This window comes from Octopus bimaculoides, chromosome 3 (assembly GCF_046866305.1).
Source record: "Octopus bimaculoides isolate indiv1 chromosome 3, ASM4686630v1, whole genome shotgun sequence".
NCBI lineage: Eukaryota > Metazoa > Mollusca > Cephalopoda > Octopoda > Octopodidae > Octopus > Octopus bimaculoides.
In genome coordinates, this window is record NC_142930.1 from 46546162 (window position 1) to 46561980 (window position 15819).

Sequence of the window (15819 nt, forward strand, 5' to 3'; positions counted from 1 at the left end):
ACATTTAAGTTATCTCCAGAACTGCAATTCATTCTTTGTTCACATAGCAAACACCAGCCTACAGATGTTAAAAACTGAAAATAAGTCACACCAGTCTATAAGAACCAGCAAAGGTTATAAGTACTGTCACTATTCCTTTCACTAATTTATAAATCACAAAAAAATAAAAATAGCAATTTAATAAGGGAAACAAATAAAAAGCTACTGACCTTCTAGAGACTTCTTAATAAATTCACACTGGTCCAACAAGGTTTTAAATGTTCCTTCTTCATTAAGAATCTCTTCTGTTATTGAATCTAAAATCTAAAATGTGAAAGACAATAACATTGATTAAGTTCTTTAAACTGTAGTTATAAAACATGATTCACATGTTAGAGAAATTTCATCAACAATTAACTCAATTTAAATAGATGATTATTTTATGGACTATTGACTTTAGTTATTTTTTTAAAAAACTATTTATTCATTATTACTATTTTGTACTGTGCTTCACATTGGGCTGCTCTCTCAAAGATATATTAATTTCTTTTTTATGAGAAGAGATTACTAGCTCTTGAGATATTAATATTTATACTTTATTTCAATTAGTTTGCCCTTTGTCAACAGGCATTCATTAGGGAAAGTGAACATGTATAGGCACAAGTGTGCCTGTGTGGTTAGAAAGGGCATCTGGCTACAGAAACCATGAAAAAAAAATGTAACTTACATGTGGGATTTGGTCTTCAAAGCCATCAAAGAGTGTAATAATCACCCATCCAACCCCAGCATGGAAAACTGATGTAAAATCCTGATGACTTTTTCCCAGCATTTCAACACACTGGAATTCCACCCAACCCATGGCTCTTCAGGCCGTAACATCATCATCTTCAAAATCAGTGAAATAAAATAAAATGAAAGGTCAACATACGTGTTTTATTGACAGACTTGGGAAGAAACCATTGACAATAACATGATCATATCCATTGAGTTTTTTAGAGAAGAATTTTTCTAATAATGATTTCTTGGAACCAAATCCATATACCAAAATATTGAATCCATAACTGAGAAAAAAAAAGATCTGTATTAATGACTTATAGAAATTAGTATAAAAGCAGTTAATACACTGCACAATATAACAGTGCTATACAGTGCAGCAGTCACATTATTATGAAATACAGTATAGAGTAATAATTACAGTGTAGTAAGACACTTGCAATACAGTGTAATACACCCATACATGTATAACAGAATCTGCTGCTGCATAAGCAGTATCTCATCCCCATACACACACACACAGTTTCTCTCTATATACAGGGGTTGGACAAAATAATGGAAACACCTAACATCATAATTTTGAAATATCTATAAAACCATCAAAAGCTTGTTTATTTTTATGCTTTTTGACTTATTATTAGTGTGGCCTAATATGTTTTGCTAAAATTGCTGTTTCATTTCAGATATCATCAGAAAAAGGTAATTAAAATGATAGATCTATCGGACTTTCAAAGAGGTCAAATTGTTGGTGCTCGTATGGCAGGCACTAGCATAATGAAAACAGCTGAAATGTTTGGTGTGTATCAAGAAGTACTGTCTCGAAAGTAATGACAGCCTTTGAGAAAGAGGGAAAAACCTCCTCATCAAAATAAAACTCCGGAAGAAAGCCAAAAGTTTCAGATAGGGACTGTCGGACTCTTACGCGAATTGTTAGAAAGGATCACCAAAGTACAGCTCCCAAAATTACTGCAGAGCTTAATGACCATCTTAAGAATACAGTTTCCACAAAAACTGTTCACCGGGAGCTGCACAAAGCCGGATTTCACAGGAGTGCTGCAATCAGAAAACCACTACTTTCAAAAAAAAATGTTGCAAAGCGTTTAGAGTGGAGTAAAAACCTACAGAATTGGTCTCTAGAGCAGTGGAAGAATGTTATTTTCGTGGACGAGTCATCCTTTACCTTATTTCCGACCACCAGTAGAGTATATGTGTGCAGAGACAGCCAAAGAAAGCATTTGACCCAGACTGCCTTCTTCCAACTATTAAACATGGAGGAGGATCTGTGATGATTGGGGGGGGGGGGGGGTGCTGTGCTATATCTTGGAAATCTGCCGGCCCACTGGTTTCCCTTCATGGTAGAATTAATAGTCAAGACTATTTAAGCATTTTATCTGATCAAATTCATCCTATGGTTGCGGAACTGTTTCCGGGGAAGAAATGCAATATTTCAGGATGATAATGCACCAATTCACACAGCTAAAGTTGTTACTAAATGGCACAAGGAACATTCTAGTGAAGTTGAACATTTATGGTGCATTTTAGAAAAACAAGTAAGGGGTCGATATCTTCCATCATCATCACTACAAAAACTGGAGACTGTTTTAGCTCAAGAATGGACAAAAATTTGTTTGGAAGCCATTCAAACTTTGTATGAGTCCATACCTCGTAGAATTCAAGCTGTAATTACTGCCAAAGGCGGTCCTACCCCATATTAAAATAAATTTCTTGTGCTACCGTTATTTTGTCCAACCCCTGTGTATGTATATATATATATATATATATATATATATATATATATATATATATATATATATATATACACACACATATATATACATACATATATATATACCCATACATATGCACACACACATATATATATATATATACACACACACACATGTATATATACACACACATACCAACACACAGACATATATATATGCAATACATATTTATATATGTTTATATATGTATTCTTTTATTTGTTTCAGTCATTTGACTGCGGCCTTGCTGGAGCACCACCTTGAAGGATTTTAGTCAAACAAATTGATCCCAGGACTTATTTTTGAGCCTAGTCTTTATTCTAAACCACTAAGTTACAGGAACGTAAACACAACAGCACTAGTTGTCAAGCAGTGATGGGAGGGAGATAAATAGACACACACACACACACACACATATATATATATATGTATATATGGCAGGCCTCTTACAGTTTCTGTCTAAAAAGAAACAATCACATCGTTAAAACCTCAAAGCTATGAAATAATGCATAATTAATTCAAAACAATGTAAATAAAAAAAAAGCATTGCATTTGACAAAGTAATCTGAATGCTAGACAGTTAAAATGATTATAAAAAAATAAATATTTACCTATCTGTGCATGTATATGGACACACTATCACTTCCATAATAATTAGTAATACATCACCAATCTCAACAGCTTTTAGTACTCTTTAGTCATTTAGTTACACACTAGCATATAAGATAACAAATAAGAACTACAGGTGACAGTGAATTCATGAAATAGATTACCTGAGTAAAAATAACCATTTGTCAAAATATTCAGGATATTTGTCAAAAAGCTGTTTGTACTCCTTGCAATGGTTTCCTGAGACATTTTTTAGAAGTTTCTGTAAATCGTCTAAATCAATTCGTGGCATATCCAGTCGAGATAGTGTTCGGTCTGATGTAAGTCCTTTTGTAGAATGTACTTCAAAATACTGTTCTACAACAGATGGCTGTTAGAATATAAGACAAGTTTTATGCAATGTCACATGAACATAAAAGACACATTTACAGTTTTTTTTAAACTTTCACTAGTTTTTGGCACTACTTAGAAGGGTCTAGTCAAACATCGACCCCGGTACTTATATTTAAATCCTGGTAGTTATTCTATCAGTAATTTTTAACAAACTATTGGTTGGTTGGTTGGTTACACACACAAGTCTTCTCTCAGTTTCCACCAACCAAATCTACTCACAAGCACAAAGCTCAGTTGGCCTGGGACTATAGTAGAAGGCACTTGCTCAAGATGCCATGTAGTGGGACTGAACCCAAGACCACGTGATTGGGAAGCAAGTTTCTTAACCACAGTTACGCCTGCACCTACTGTTAAAATGATTGTTATTTACCATGTTTATTTTTTTATTGTTATACTGGCTCAGAGAAACCTAAAGAAAAATGTATTTCAAATGTTATTAACACAATTTCTTACTTTATAAAGCTAACATTTATTATACCACTCTATAAATATTCAGTCATCTTGCATATCTAACCAAAAAAAAGAAAAACTTTTATTTTTTTTCATTTGTTTGGCTGATTGGTTCATTAAGTTTCTAATGCGGTATCTCAGAAACTAATGAAGGTAACAAGTTCAAATGTTTTTTCAATGATTTTTAAGTGAAAATCAGTATTGTCTTTTTTTACTAACTTTATTTTTAAGCAACTAAACAGGATACCAAGCAAGTGGTTTAGTTCTGTTCAACATGATATATGTTGGCTATGCTATATGAAAAACAAAATTGGTGGCACATGTAATAAAATGCAACAGAGATTCACTTAATACACACATAGGTACATACCAACATATACATATAGACACACACACATATGACAGTCTCCTTTCAGTTTTCATCTACCAAATCCACTTACAAGGCGTTGATTGGCCTGTGACTATAATATGAGACACTTGCTCAAGGTACCAGGTAGTGGGACCGAACCCTGAATCATGTGGTTGGGAAGCAAACTTCTTACCACACAGCCACACCCACAACTTTTTTATACTTTGTTAAAATGTAGAAACATCAGCTAGTTTGCCTCAAAAACAAAATAGCAGAATTCATTAATTATGATCTTGTGATAAGTGTAAAGTTTGTTGTAATCTTATGCAGCAAGTATAGCACGTACAAATTCTTAGAACTTATCTTAAAAACCTGTTCTTTCATATGACAGCATATGTAGGATAATTGTGGTATCACAGTATCAACCAGACTATTGGATGTTGTTATACATCGCTGACCACAATGCTCTGCGCATTGTTTTAGCTTCAAGCAGGCCAGCATTCCTCCTTATTAGAAGGCTATTCTGTTGCGGGGTTATTCATTTAGATTTGAGCAGACCAGAGCAATGTGAAGTGAAATGGTTTGCTCAAGAACACAATGCATCACCTGGTCCAGGAATCAAACCCACGATCTTGTGATTTTGAGTGCAACAACCAAACCTCTAGGTCACATGCTTTCACATGTATGATAATATATAATGTAATATACAAAAATAACTTATACTTCATACATACTATATACAGTAACATACATACCATATCTTCCTCAGGCATTTTTTTGGAAGCACTTGGCGTTGAAATTTTTGTGTTAGCTTCAGAAGTTGGCTTAATTTTAGAGGAATCATTAGACTCCTTGATAGTTAAATCAGCAGTGTTTGAAAGGACCTTCTGTTGGGGTTCAAAGCTTGAGTCACTTTCATCACTGGAAGAATATAAACTGTCACTGGAGGATTCATCATTGTAAGCTGTAAAAAAATTCAAATATCTTTGGCTTCAGTGAAAATTTGATCAATAAGACAAGTCATGAGGTTAAAGTACTAGATTATTACCCACAAAGTTAGAAGTTCAAACCTTACAAACACAGATTTAGTGTGTATCCATGAGCATGACCTACAATTCAGCTGTCCACAACCTACCTGGCTGACAAGTTCTACTCCTACATTGTGAGTGAATGGTTTGTGGTGGCCAGTTACAACAGTAATCATTTCAAGAAGGTGTAAATTGGAAAACATCCATAAAGCCGCCTCAACCATGTAAACAGGAAGTTACAAGACAAAGAAATTAACAATATATATAGATCTCTTGACCTTTTAGCATTCAGGGTACTCTGTCAAATTTAATGCTTATTTATTCATACTACTTTGAATTAATCATAGATTTGAGATTTCAATGATGCCATTGTTTACTTTTAGAATGACATTGTAGGGTAGGTGTGAGAGGCTGAATCTGGCCAGTTTGAACATAAAGCAGGTAGAATATTTGAGCCAGATATGGCTGGTTTAAATGTTAAAGTGTTAAGGCCGATTTAATAGGAAGAAGAAATACAAAGTAGGTCTCTCATAAATGAAGTGTTGGGAAAGAACAATCTAATCCAGACTAGGACATCATAGTAAACTCCAGAGATAGCAGGCTGGAAGTTACAAATGGCCTAGAAAAGAAAAAGTGGGAAAAGAAATACTTACCAAAATGATTTCTTTTACGGAGCCGATATGGTGTAGTGGTTTCTGGTCTTTTGTGTGATTTCTTCCGTAAGGTCATAGCAAGACTACCTGAAATGTAGAAAAGGAAATATTTTAGTAACACCTTTGAAAAGTAGAAGGATGATGGTTCACTTGGTTTTACTATTAAGGTTCAGCTCATTGACTTTCTATTTTTTTTTAAATGCTTTGGTCTAGAAGAAGGGTCTATCTTTGCCTTTCAAAGCCCTTCCAAGAATTCTGAGACTGATGTAGTTGTTCTTCATGAATAACTCAAAAACAAAAAAGAGACTATGGAGGGCATCCTACAGAGAATATGCTCTGGGAATGAAGGACTGGATGTAGTGGTTAATGCAGAGTTAGAGATGGGTGGGGGAAGAAAACTTCTTTGACTTTTAGCCAACAACAGCCGCTAAATTGTTGTATGACTTACTAAAAATAGCAGCTAAATCTCCCTCAACTCACAGCCTATCATGTTAGAAAAGGAAAAGACACATTAAATAATATTGTCCTAGATGGGATGGCAACATCTAGAATGGCTCTGATAAGTCTACTCAGTGAAGGTTGATTTGGGGCTAAACAACAATTTCTTGACTTATTATTTTCAAGGAATATTTAAACTGTGTAACTGTACTGGATGTCTAAAACAACTGGAAATGTGTTGCTGAAGATGATGGCTGTCTTACATTTATCATCATACTTGAATGGGATGGCAGATGTTAGATAAAAGCTCTGATAGAATCAGTAGAGAATAGACAAATATCTCATGGAATTTAGTTAGAGCTATTTATGTTCAAAGTTAAAAAAACATTGTCTTTTTTCCATCCAGAAGGAGTCGTTGATCAGACTGTCTGCCCAAAATTTGCTGCCTTGTACCTTCTTTTACATGTTTCAGTGACAATGCTGGAGCATCACCTTGAAGAGTTTTAGTCAGATTACTCCCAGTACTTATTATTTAAGTTTGGTACTTATTCTATTGGTTTCTTTTGTCAAATTGCTAAGTTATAGAGATGTTAACAAACCAATATTTGTTGTCAAGTGGTGGTGGTGACACACACACACACACAGATACGCATTCTGCCAGAAGCATGATCTTCCAAAGTTGGGCCTCACAGAGGTGGCGATATGTTGTGGTTGAGAAGACTCATCAAACCAAGTGAAATTGTACTTGTGGCTATTGCTGGTGTCATGTAAATGACACCTGTACCAGTGGCACTTAGAAAGCAACCATAACACTCTTGGAGTGGTTGGCGTTAGGAAGGGCATCCAGCTGTAGAAACCATGCCAAATCAGATTGGAACCTGGTGCAGTTCTTGAGCTTACTAGTTTCAATCAAACAGTCTAACCCATGACAGCATGGAAAGCAAACATTAGATGATAATGTTCCACAGTTTCTAACAAATTCACTTACAAGGCATTAGTTGGCCTGGGATTACAGTAAAAGAAACTTGGCCAAGGTGCCATGCAGTAGGATTGAACCTCAAACCATATGGTGGTAAAGTAAGCTACTAAACTACACAGCCATGCATGTATGTTTGTTATAGATCATTATTTATGTGCTAACTATTAAAACACATCAGGGACAAAATCCTTCTTTTGTCTTACCTGTTTCATGTCTATTGGATTCAGATAATGGCTTCCTAGATTTTGGAGTATTTGGAGATCTTGATTGAAGGCCTGAAGAAATAAAGTTGACAAATACATCATGCATCTTATCTCATCTATAAAAGGCAAATTTTCTGTGTATGTTTAAAATTCATACATTTACACAATTCCAAATTTCTTGGATGAAAGAATCGCAATTAATATTCTAAATACCATAACTTAGGTCACAGCGTTATTTTTTCAGTCAAAATAACTCCCAATTACGAATAAAATCCATAAAATTACACAAATTAACATTTTCCCCTCTAATGAAATTTTATTTTCTCTTTCTAATACTTTTACAAATCCTTTCAACTCTTACTTTCTCTTATGAACCTTTATGAACGATCCAACAACAAATACAAAAAGAAAGGAAGGAGAAACACTGACAGTAAAAGAAAACTATTTCAGTATCAAAACTGAAACAATCACATTTCGATACTGTAATGACAGATACTTTCACTTTAATGGTTTCATTTTCATACTGAGACTACTACAGTGAAACTATACTGTCACATATATATATAGGCATACATACATATATACATACATACATGCATATATATATCTGCACAAATGTATCCATATACATGTGTATATATATATATATATATATATATATATATATATATATATATATATATATATATAGAGAGAGAGAGAGAGAGAGAGAGAGAGAGAGAGAGAGAGATGTATATGTATACATATAGATGTATATGTACACCTATATCATCATCATCATCATGTATATATATATATCAAATCCCGCCATTAGCCAGGACTAATCACTAGACCACAACTAATGGAAATCTGTATCGGGAAGAGAAGTGTCAGGGCTGGATAATAAATATAGCTCTCTAATGGTGATAAGGCATGATTATAGTATTTATAAACACAAAAAAAACAACTAAGATGCCTCAGTGCAAAGTTGGTGAAGGATAAAGTTTTAGTAAGTAGAAAAGAAGATAGGAATCTGCTGCTATCATGGAAATGGCCAGGTTCAAATGAATTTCATAGAGTTACTTAATACGATCTGTGGTGAACAAGAGTTGTACTGGGAGCACAAGTAAATTGTCATAGAAAACAGACTTACATGTAGAAGATGCACAAGAGTAATTAGCAATCAGAGCACTAATAAAATAAATTCTTCTTAATGCCTGAAATGATCTGTAAGAGCAGCTGATAATTTTTGTTAGGTTACCTAATCAGTAGTGGAAGGATGGAGTCTGTAAGTGTAGTAGCCAGAACAAGAACAGGAGGGAAAAAAGTTCAGGGAACTATTATCTCTGCTGATAGAAATGAAGCAAGTCTGCCCTGCTAGATGTGCAATGTTAGTGTGCATGAGCAATATGGTACAGATGAGCTGAGAGAAAACTGGAGGAAAGAGGAGTCAGGTGTAGTGCACTTAAGAAAAGATTGTATTGATACAGACATGTAATGCATGTGGATGTAAAAACACAATTGGGTAAAAATGAGCCAGGAGAACCAAGTGGAAGAAAACCAAAGAAGAAATGAGCAGAAGTTGTGAAAGTTGATTCCAGGATGTTGAATCTCACAAAAGAGATGACAAAGGAAAGTAATAAATGGTAAGATGCTGCATTGGAAAAGTTCTGTCCAACACAGACAAGCATGGGAAAGCTATTCTAAAAATGATGAAGATAGGCCTTTTCTGTAAACAATGAGCTGAAAGAATCACAACCTTAGATTTCATCCACCTCCAACTTGGAATTATCCAGTACAAATTCTTCTATAATGTCACAGGTTCCCAGCAGTTAATACACAGTTATGTTCTGTCTCAACTAAAGACTAGAGACAAAAGACAGTTAGTAATCCGAGATACAAGGTACAGAGATTATTATCATTTCTGCTGAAAAGATAATCTGAATTATTTTCTAACTAAACCATAAGTGATCCACATCAAACGACATTATGTGCCACAATAGTTAACAATATTGCAGTATTTGAATAGATCATTCACAAGTAATTATTCCTGAGTGATTCCTTATAACAGAATAACATTACAGTGCTATAAAGAAATTATATTTCACCAAATATATGAAAATATAGAGGAGAAGGAGGGAAGTTTTTCCTTTTTCCAACAAGAGACGAAGTGATCTTTGCTCCTTGACAGAATATTAAATTTCCTATTTGCAACCAAATTTGGGGTAGATAAAAGGAAATATTTCATCAAATATTCTGTTACCTAGTCATCTATATAAAACAATTTGGTAAAGGTGTAATAGATTAATCAGGAACATTTACCAAAAGCAAAAGATTAAGTTCTCACTGTGAATTTGAATTTCTAATTGTTTGGAAAATTTTTTAGTATACTTCCAGATTGCTCTTCCAGTCAAAATATTTTATCTGAAATGCACATACAAAAAGGAAGAGCAATCTGGAAGTATACTAAAAAAAATTTCCAAACTATAACTGCAAACAAGTTCTTCCATCTTTCAATGTATCTGGATGACAATGTCTACACTACTAATAATTCCAAATATTGCAATCTTAATCTCTATCAATGTTTCACAGTTTCCACATCATTTCAAGATGTTCAACATTCAAGAAATAATAGTCAAATCTCTCTCAAATCACATTCTACTGCCTTTAAAAAAAGATGGATACATTGGATAAAATAGATACTCTATATCTGAGTGGGGAGACAGTCAAGGTTGGAATGCTTTTGATTATAGATTGGTGATATATAGGAGCTTTCAAGAATCTTTAGAATTTAACTCTTTTCAGAGAACTTGGGAAAGTTCCAATATGAAAATTATTGAAGAACTATATAATCACCATTTGTCAGCTCAAACACAGAATGAGCTGTTGGCTAAAAACCAATAGAAATTACCTGTATATTGTCTGTTAAATTCTTGCAAAGAATTCTTAGATTTTGGAGTGGTTGGTGTTTTTGATTCAAGTGCTGAAAAAGATGAGATAAACTAGGAATAAGTTGATGAATTTTACAGATAAAATATTAACATTGACAGACTCCAACTTCATGCTTTTGATTATAGATTGGTGATATACAGGAGCTTTCAAGAATCTTTAGAATTTAACTCTTTTCAGAGAACTTGGGAAAGTTCCAATATGAAAATTATTGAAGAACTATATAATCACCATTTGTCAGCTCAAACACAGAATGAGCTGTTGGCTAAAAACCAATAGAAATTACCTGTATATTGTCTGTTAAATTCTTGCAAAGAATTCTTAGATTTTGGAGTGGTTGGTGTTTTTGATTCAAGTGCTGAAAAAGATGAGATAAACTAGGAATAAGTTGATGAATTTTACAGATAAAATATTAACACTGACAGACTCCAACTTCATGCTTTTGATTATAGATTGGTGATATACAGGAGCTTTCAAGAATCTTTAGAATTTAACTCTTTTCAGAGAACTTAGGAAAGTTCCAATATGAAAATTATTGAATAACTATATAATCACCATTTGTCAGCTCAAACACAGAACGAGCTGTTGGCTAAAAACCAATAGAAATTACCTGTATATTGTCTGTTAAATTCTTGCAAAGAATTCTTAGATTTTGGAGTGGTTGGAGTTTTTGATTCAAGTGCTGAAAAAGATGAGATAAACTAGGAATAAGTTGATGAATTTTACAGATAAAATATTAACACTGACAGACTCCAACTTCATATTTTCACTTTTATAACATCATTCTCTACAAGATGAATGAAAAAAAAATCATCATCATGACCACATTCAGCCAATCCAACATTATTAATAGTATCAACTGTGACAATGCATTAACATCTGGTATTTGAGATCCCTTTTTACAATACATTTCATAATCAAATGCTTATATGTAAAATATTGCATAATCGAAAAGACATCCGAGCAAGATCGTTGCCAGTGCCGATAGGCTGGCCCCTATGCAGATGACTCGTAAAATACACCATTTCGTGCATGGCCATTGATCGTTACCAACGTCGCCTCCCTAGCACGTGAAAAGACATTCAAGTGAGATCGTTGCCAGTGCCGATGGACTGGCTCCTGTGCAGGTGGCACGTAAAATACACCATTTTGAGTGTGGCCGTCGCCAGTACCGCCTGACTGGCCCTCGTGCCGGTGGCACGTAAAACATCCACTACACTCTCGGAGTGGTTGGCGTTAGGAAGGGCATCCAGCTGTAGAAACTCTACCAAATTAGATTGGAGCCTGGTGTCGCCTCCTGGTCCACCAGTCCTCAGTCAAATCGTCCAACCCATGCTAGCATGGAAACCGGACGTTAAACGATGATGATGATGATGATGATGATGATGATGATGATTAATTATTATATATACATAATATATTTCATCATCAAATGTCCTTCGTTAAGCCATTTTAAGAAATATGCAGATGTTCCTTTCAGTAAACCACAATTTTTTTTAGAAACAAATACTAGTGGCTGGACATCTAAAGTCTTTAGGATGCTAGATCAATAAGTTGCTTAGCTACAGCTTCTAACTTAGGTCAGTGTTTCTATACTGACTGAGACAATTGAATGAGGCAGTATATTTCATTACTTATTGAGAATAAATGAAAGTAAGGTGGTGGAGAACACAGCTACAACAGAAACTGAAGGTCTGGAGAAGATGATAAAAACCAGTCAGAAGGAAGAAATTAAATTGAAAACTTGATAAGTTGAACAATTTACCTTTTTGAGTCATTGAATTTGATTTCTTGGGTGTTCGAAAAGTAAACAAATCTTTACCACCAGCAACTCCATCATTCACCAAAGCTTTTTCAGGTAATAATTAAAAAAATATAAAATAAAAACAAAAAATAAAAATTAATGACAACTAGAAATAAATGTAAATTTTCATTGAAAAACAACTTCAATATCTGCAATAAATTTCACAAAAATAAAAGATTTGCAGTTTTCCTTTTAATTGGAAATAATCTTTACTTTAGATTATAGTCTCAATGATCAAATATCTGTTTTTGTTCAATAGCAATTATTTGAACAGCACTGTGGTCTGTAAAATGGTTGGTACACCTTGTAGTTTGTAGATTGATCATTAGCATTGTATGTAGTAATCTGGTTAACACAGGGTATTAATAATGCCAATGTAGTGGGTCGTAAGGTGGCTAGCTGGCAGAAACATTAGGACACTGGGCAAAATGCTTAGCAGTATTTTGTCTGTCTTTACGTTCTGAGTTCAAATTCTGCCGAGATCGACTTTGCCTTTCATCCTTTCAGGGTCGATAAATTAAGTACCAGTTGCATACTGGGTCGATCTAATTGACCAGCCCCCTCCCCAAAAGTTTCGGGCCTTGTGCCAAGAGTAGAAAAGAATGTAGTGGGTTGTAAACAGGTGCATCATTATAGTTTAAGATGCACCAATGAACAATGGTCTGCCAATTTTCATATTGTAATGGGTTGATAGGTTATGTAAATTTATATATTTTCAAAAAGTGTAAGAACAAGTAATAAGTATAGTTTTGTGGTTTGTACACTGGTAAGTACAGCTGAATATCTTTTCTAACCAAACTCAATTGTAAAGAGTGAATGTCTCCAAAAATTCTAGTTTAGATGAACAGAATTTAGTTAAGTATCTTGTTCAAGCTCACAATGCAACACTTGTAAGAAGGTTTGATTCAATCACTTACAGATCAACAGTTAAGCAATCATACCAACTGACCACCTCTACCTTTCCAATACACATGAGAAAATATCTATAATTAATCTCATACCTCTTGAGGATTTATAAACTTCATCTTCCTCATCACTGCTTCCAAGTACAACTTCTTGGTCGTTAATCATAACAGCTTGTCTTTTGGCTCCGCTGGAAACTGTACGCTCCATATGTGGAAGGCCACCTGCAATAGATCATCAAAACTAGCAAAATACAAATGAATACAGACTTATCTGCACCTCACAATTTCTCATCATGGCCTCAAATGACATGTTGAAAACTTGACGTCAAGATTTCATTTTTGAGCGGGAGAAAATACTTAAGCATTCATCAGTTGCTGACCTCTTTGTAATATACACTTTTACTGGTTCTGGCCAGTTAAATGTGACCAAGCTACCATCAAAACAACATTAACAGTCATAGGATATCAAAAAACACAAGAAACTTGCTAAAATCTGGAGACTGTGTCTCTTACAAATTCATATATATCAGATAACATCCAAAAGCAATATTTGTCCGATTGCTGATGGTTCACTAACCAATACATAGTTTCCGCATTTTTTCTCTCTATCGTCATCATCAGTTCCCTCTTCACTTCCTAAGACCACACAAATGCCCCAAACTTTCCTCTTCTCGTCATCTTTAATATATTTTAAGCCACAAAGTCTCTAATAAGCATCTTTCTCAGAATACTCTCCGGTTGTGTTTTTTTCAAACTGAACATAATATCAATTACACTAATCTCACTAGATTAATTCGTCCCCAGCTCGGCGGAGTCACAGTATACTTGGAATAGTAGATGAGATGTATGGGGGGGGGGACACCTAATCTTAGATCGACAACCTTTGCGTCATAGCTCAATTGGTGCTGATTTGGCATTAAACAAAGACATAAACTAATAATTATAACCATACAACCCTATCAATCCGTAATTTTCCCAGGAAATTAAGTTACGAAACAGATATATACCAATAGACAATGTCTGCTAATAATGAGTCCTTTCTCAGAAAAATAATAAAAGTATTGAAATCATATTAAAAGTAGCGGAGTGTCTTCGTTGTAGAGTAAATTTTGACATAAACAACTTGGTGACAGATTTTAGCAATAAAACACAATTGCATAATTAAGTTATTCTCACCTCTCTTTCTTTCTTTCAGATGTACAATGTGTTGGACGATGTCTTCGTCATTGACAAACTTCACTCGTACCGACTTACGTGCGGCTATTAATTTTGTTAAGTCTTCGTCGTCTGTCAACGTCATTTTCCAGTCAGCAATCGTTTTTCGCGGGGAACAGTTACTCTTTGGTAAATGAAAGTAGAAAAGTAGAGAAACCACCCCCACCCATATCCTTACATTCACACACGCACGCAGAAAAAAAAAATAGCGTTTTGAGTTATCTCCCTTAGTTACTGCTGTTATTTGTAAACAATTGGAACACCTTTCGATTTCATATTGCAATTTGTGAACAATAGCGTCGTTAGTTACACATTTCCAAAGAGATATTTATATTTTTGACTGTGAGAATAATAAAGGTAGAATATGAAACTCAGTTGACTTCGTTCGAAAACTATTTTCTCTAGATGTTTTACATCCTTTATTGATATAAAGAAAAAGATGTACTTCACTCACATCCTCGTTTGTTCTTATTCTTACACCCATTCTTTTTCTGCTCTTTTTTAAAAAGACAAACACACTTTACCCATTATTAACTGTTTCTTATATGTATTAGTCCTCCCAACCTCTTAGACCCTCTGAAGAAGCCTAGAGGCACATTTCTACAGAACACTGAAGAGATGAAGATATCATGGAGGATTTTGTTGCCTCTTGGCACAATCGGCCGTAAGGAACTAGCACCTACTGATAATTTGCTCATTTCTGTACTACTAATACATGTGTATGTATTCATCTAATACACCCTGAAATGGACATACTAGAATGTTTACTAGCTGATGTCTGTCAATTTTGTATCCTCTTCACTTGCTTAGTTGCCGTATATATATATATATATATATATATATATATATATATATATATATATATATATATGTATATATATATATATGTATATATATCATCATCGTTTAACGTCCGCTTTCCATTCTAGCATGGGTTGGACGATTTGACTGAGGACTGGTGAAACCGGATGGCTACACCAGGCTCCAATCTGATTTGGCAGGGTTTCTACAGCTGGATGCCCTTCCTAATGCCAACCACTCTGAGAGTGTAGTGGGTGCTTTTACGTGCCACCTGCACGAAGGCCAGTCAGGCGGTACTGGCAACGGCCATGCTCAAATGGTGTATTTTATGTGCCACCCGCGCAAGAGCCAGTCCAGGGGCACTGGCAACAATCTCGCTGGAAAGTCCTTACACATGCCACGGGCACAAGTGCCAGAAAGGCGACGCTGGGCACAGGTGCCATCCCGATTTTGCTTTTGCTTGCCCCAATAAGTCTTCGCAAGCTGAGTTTCATGTCCAATGAAGGAGATGACGTTGGCATGGGTGCCAGTTGTCGAATTTAGTT

The 15819-nt window shown here is 34.8% G+C and overlaps 1 protein-coding gene across 3 annotated transcripts in view; it reads right to left on the reverse strand.

Moving 5' to 3' along the window:
* LOC106870148 (origin recognition complex subunit 2) overlaps window positions 1–14598 on the reverse strand; it is a 23964-nt gene extending 9366 nt beyond the window's left edge. Inside the window, exons 1-12 of one of the 3 annotated variants that reach the window (XM_052966513.2) lie at window positions 14435–14598; window positions 13355–13480; window positions 12315–12398; window positions 11160–11231; window positions 10836–10907; window positions 10512–10583; window positions 7622–7693; window positions 6002–6088; window positions 5076–5284; window positions 3293–3498; window positions 908–1040; window positions 210–303 (exon numbers count right to left, since the gene is read on the reverse strand). In XM_052966513.2, the coding sequence (XP_052822473.2) occupies window positions 210–303; window positions 908–1040; window positions 3293–3498; window positions 5076–5284; window positions 6002–6088; window positions 7622–7693; window positions 10512–10583; window positions 10836–10907; window positions 11160–11231; window positions 12315–12398; window positions 13355–13480; window positions 14435–14558 (1351 nt within the window). In that variant the 5' untranslated portion in view covers window positions 14559–14598. The remainder of the gene's footprint in view (window positions 1–209; window positions 304–907; window positions 1041–3292; window positions 3499–5075; window positions 5285–6001; window positions 6089–7621; window positions 7694–10511; window positions 10584–10835; window positions 10908–11159; window positions 11232–12314; window positions 12399–13354; window positions 13481–14434) is intronic. The other 2 variants (XM_052966514.2, XM_089348917.1) reach the window with 2 other exon arrangements.
* Window positions 14599–15819: the final 1221 nt, after the last annotated feature.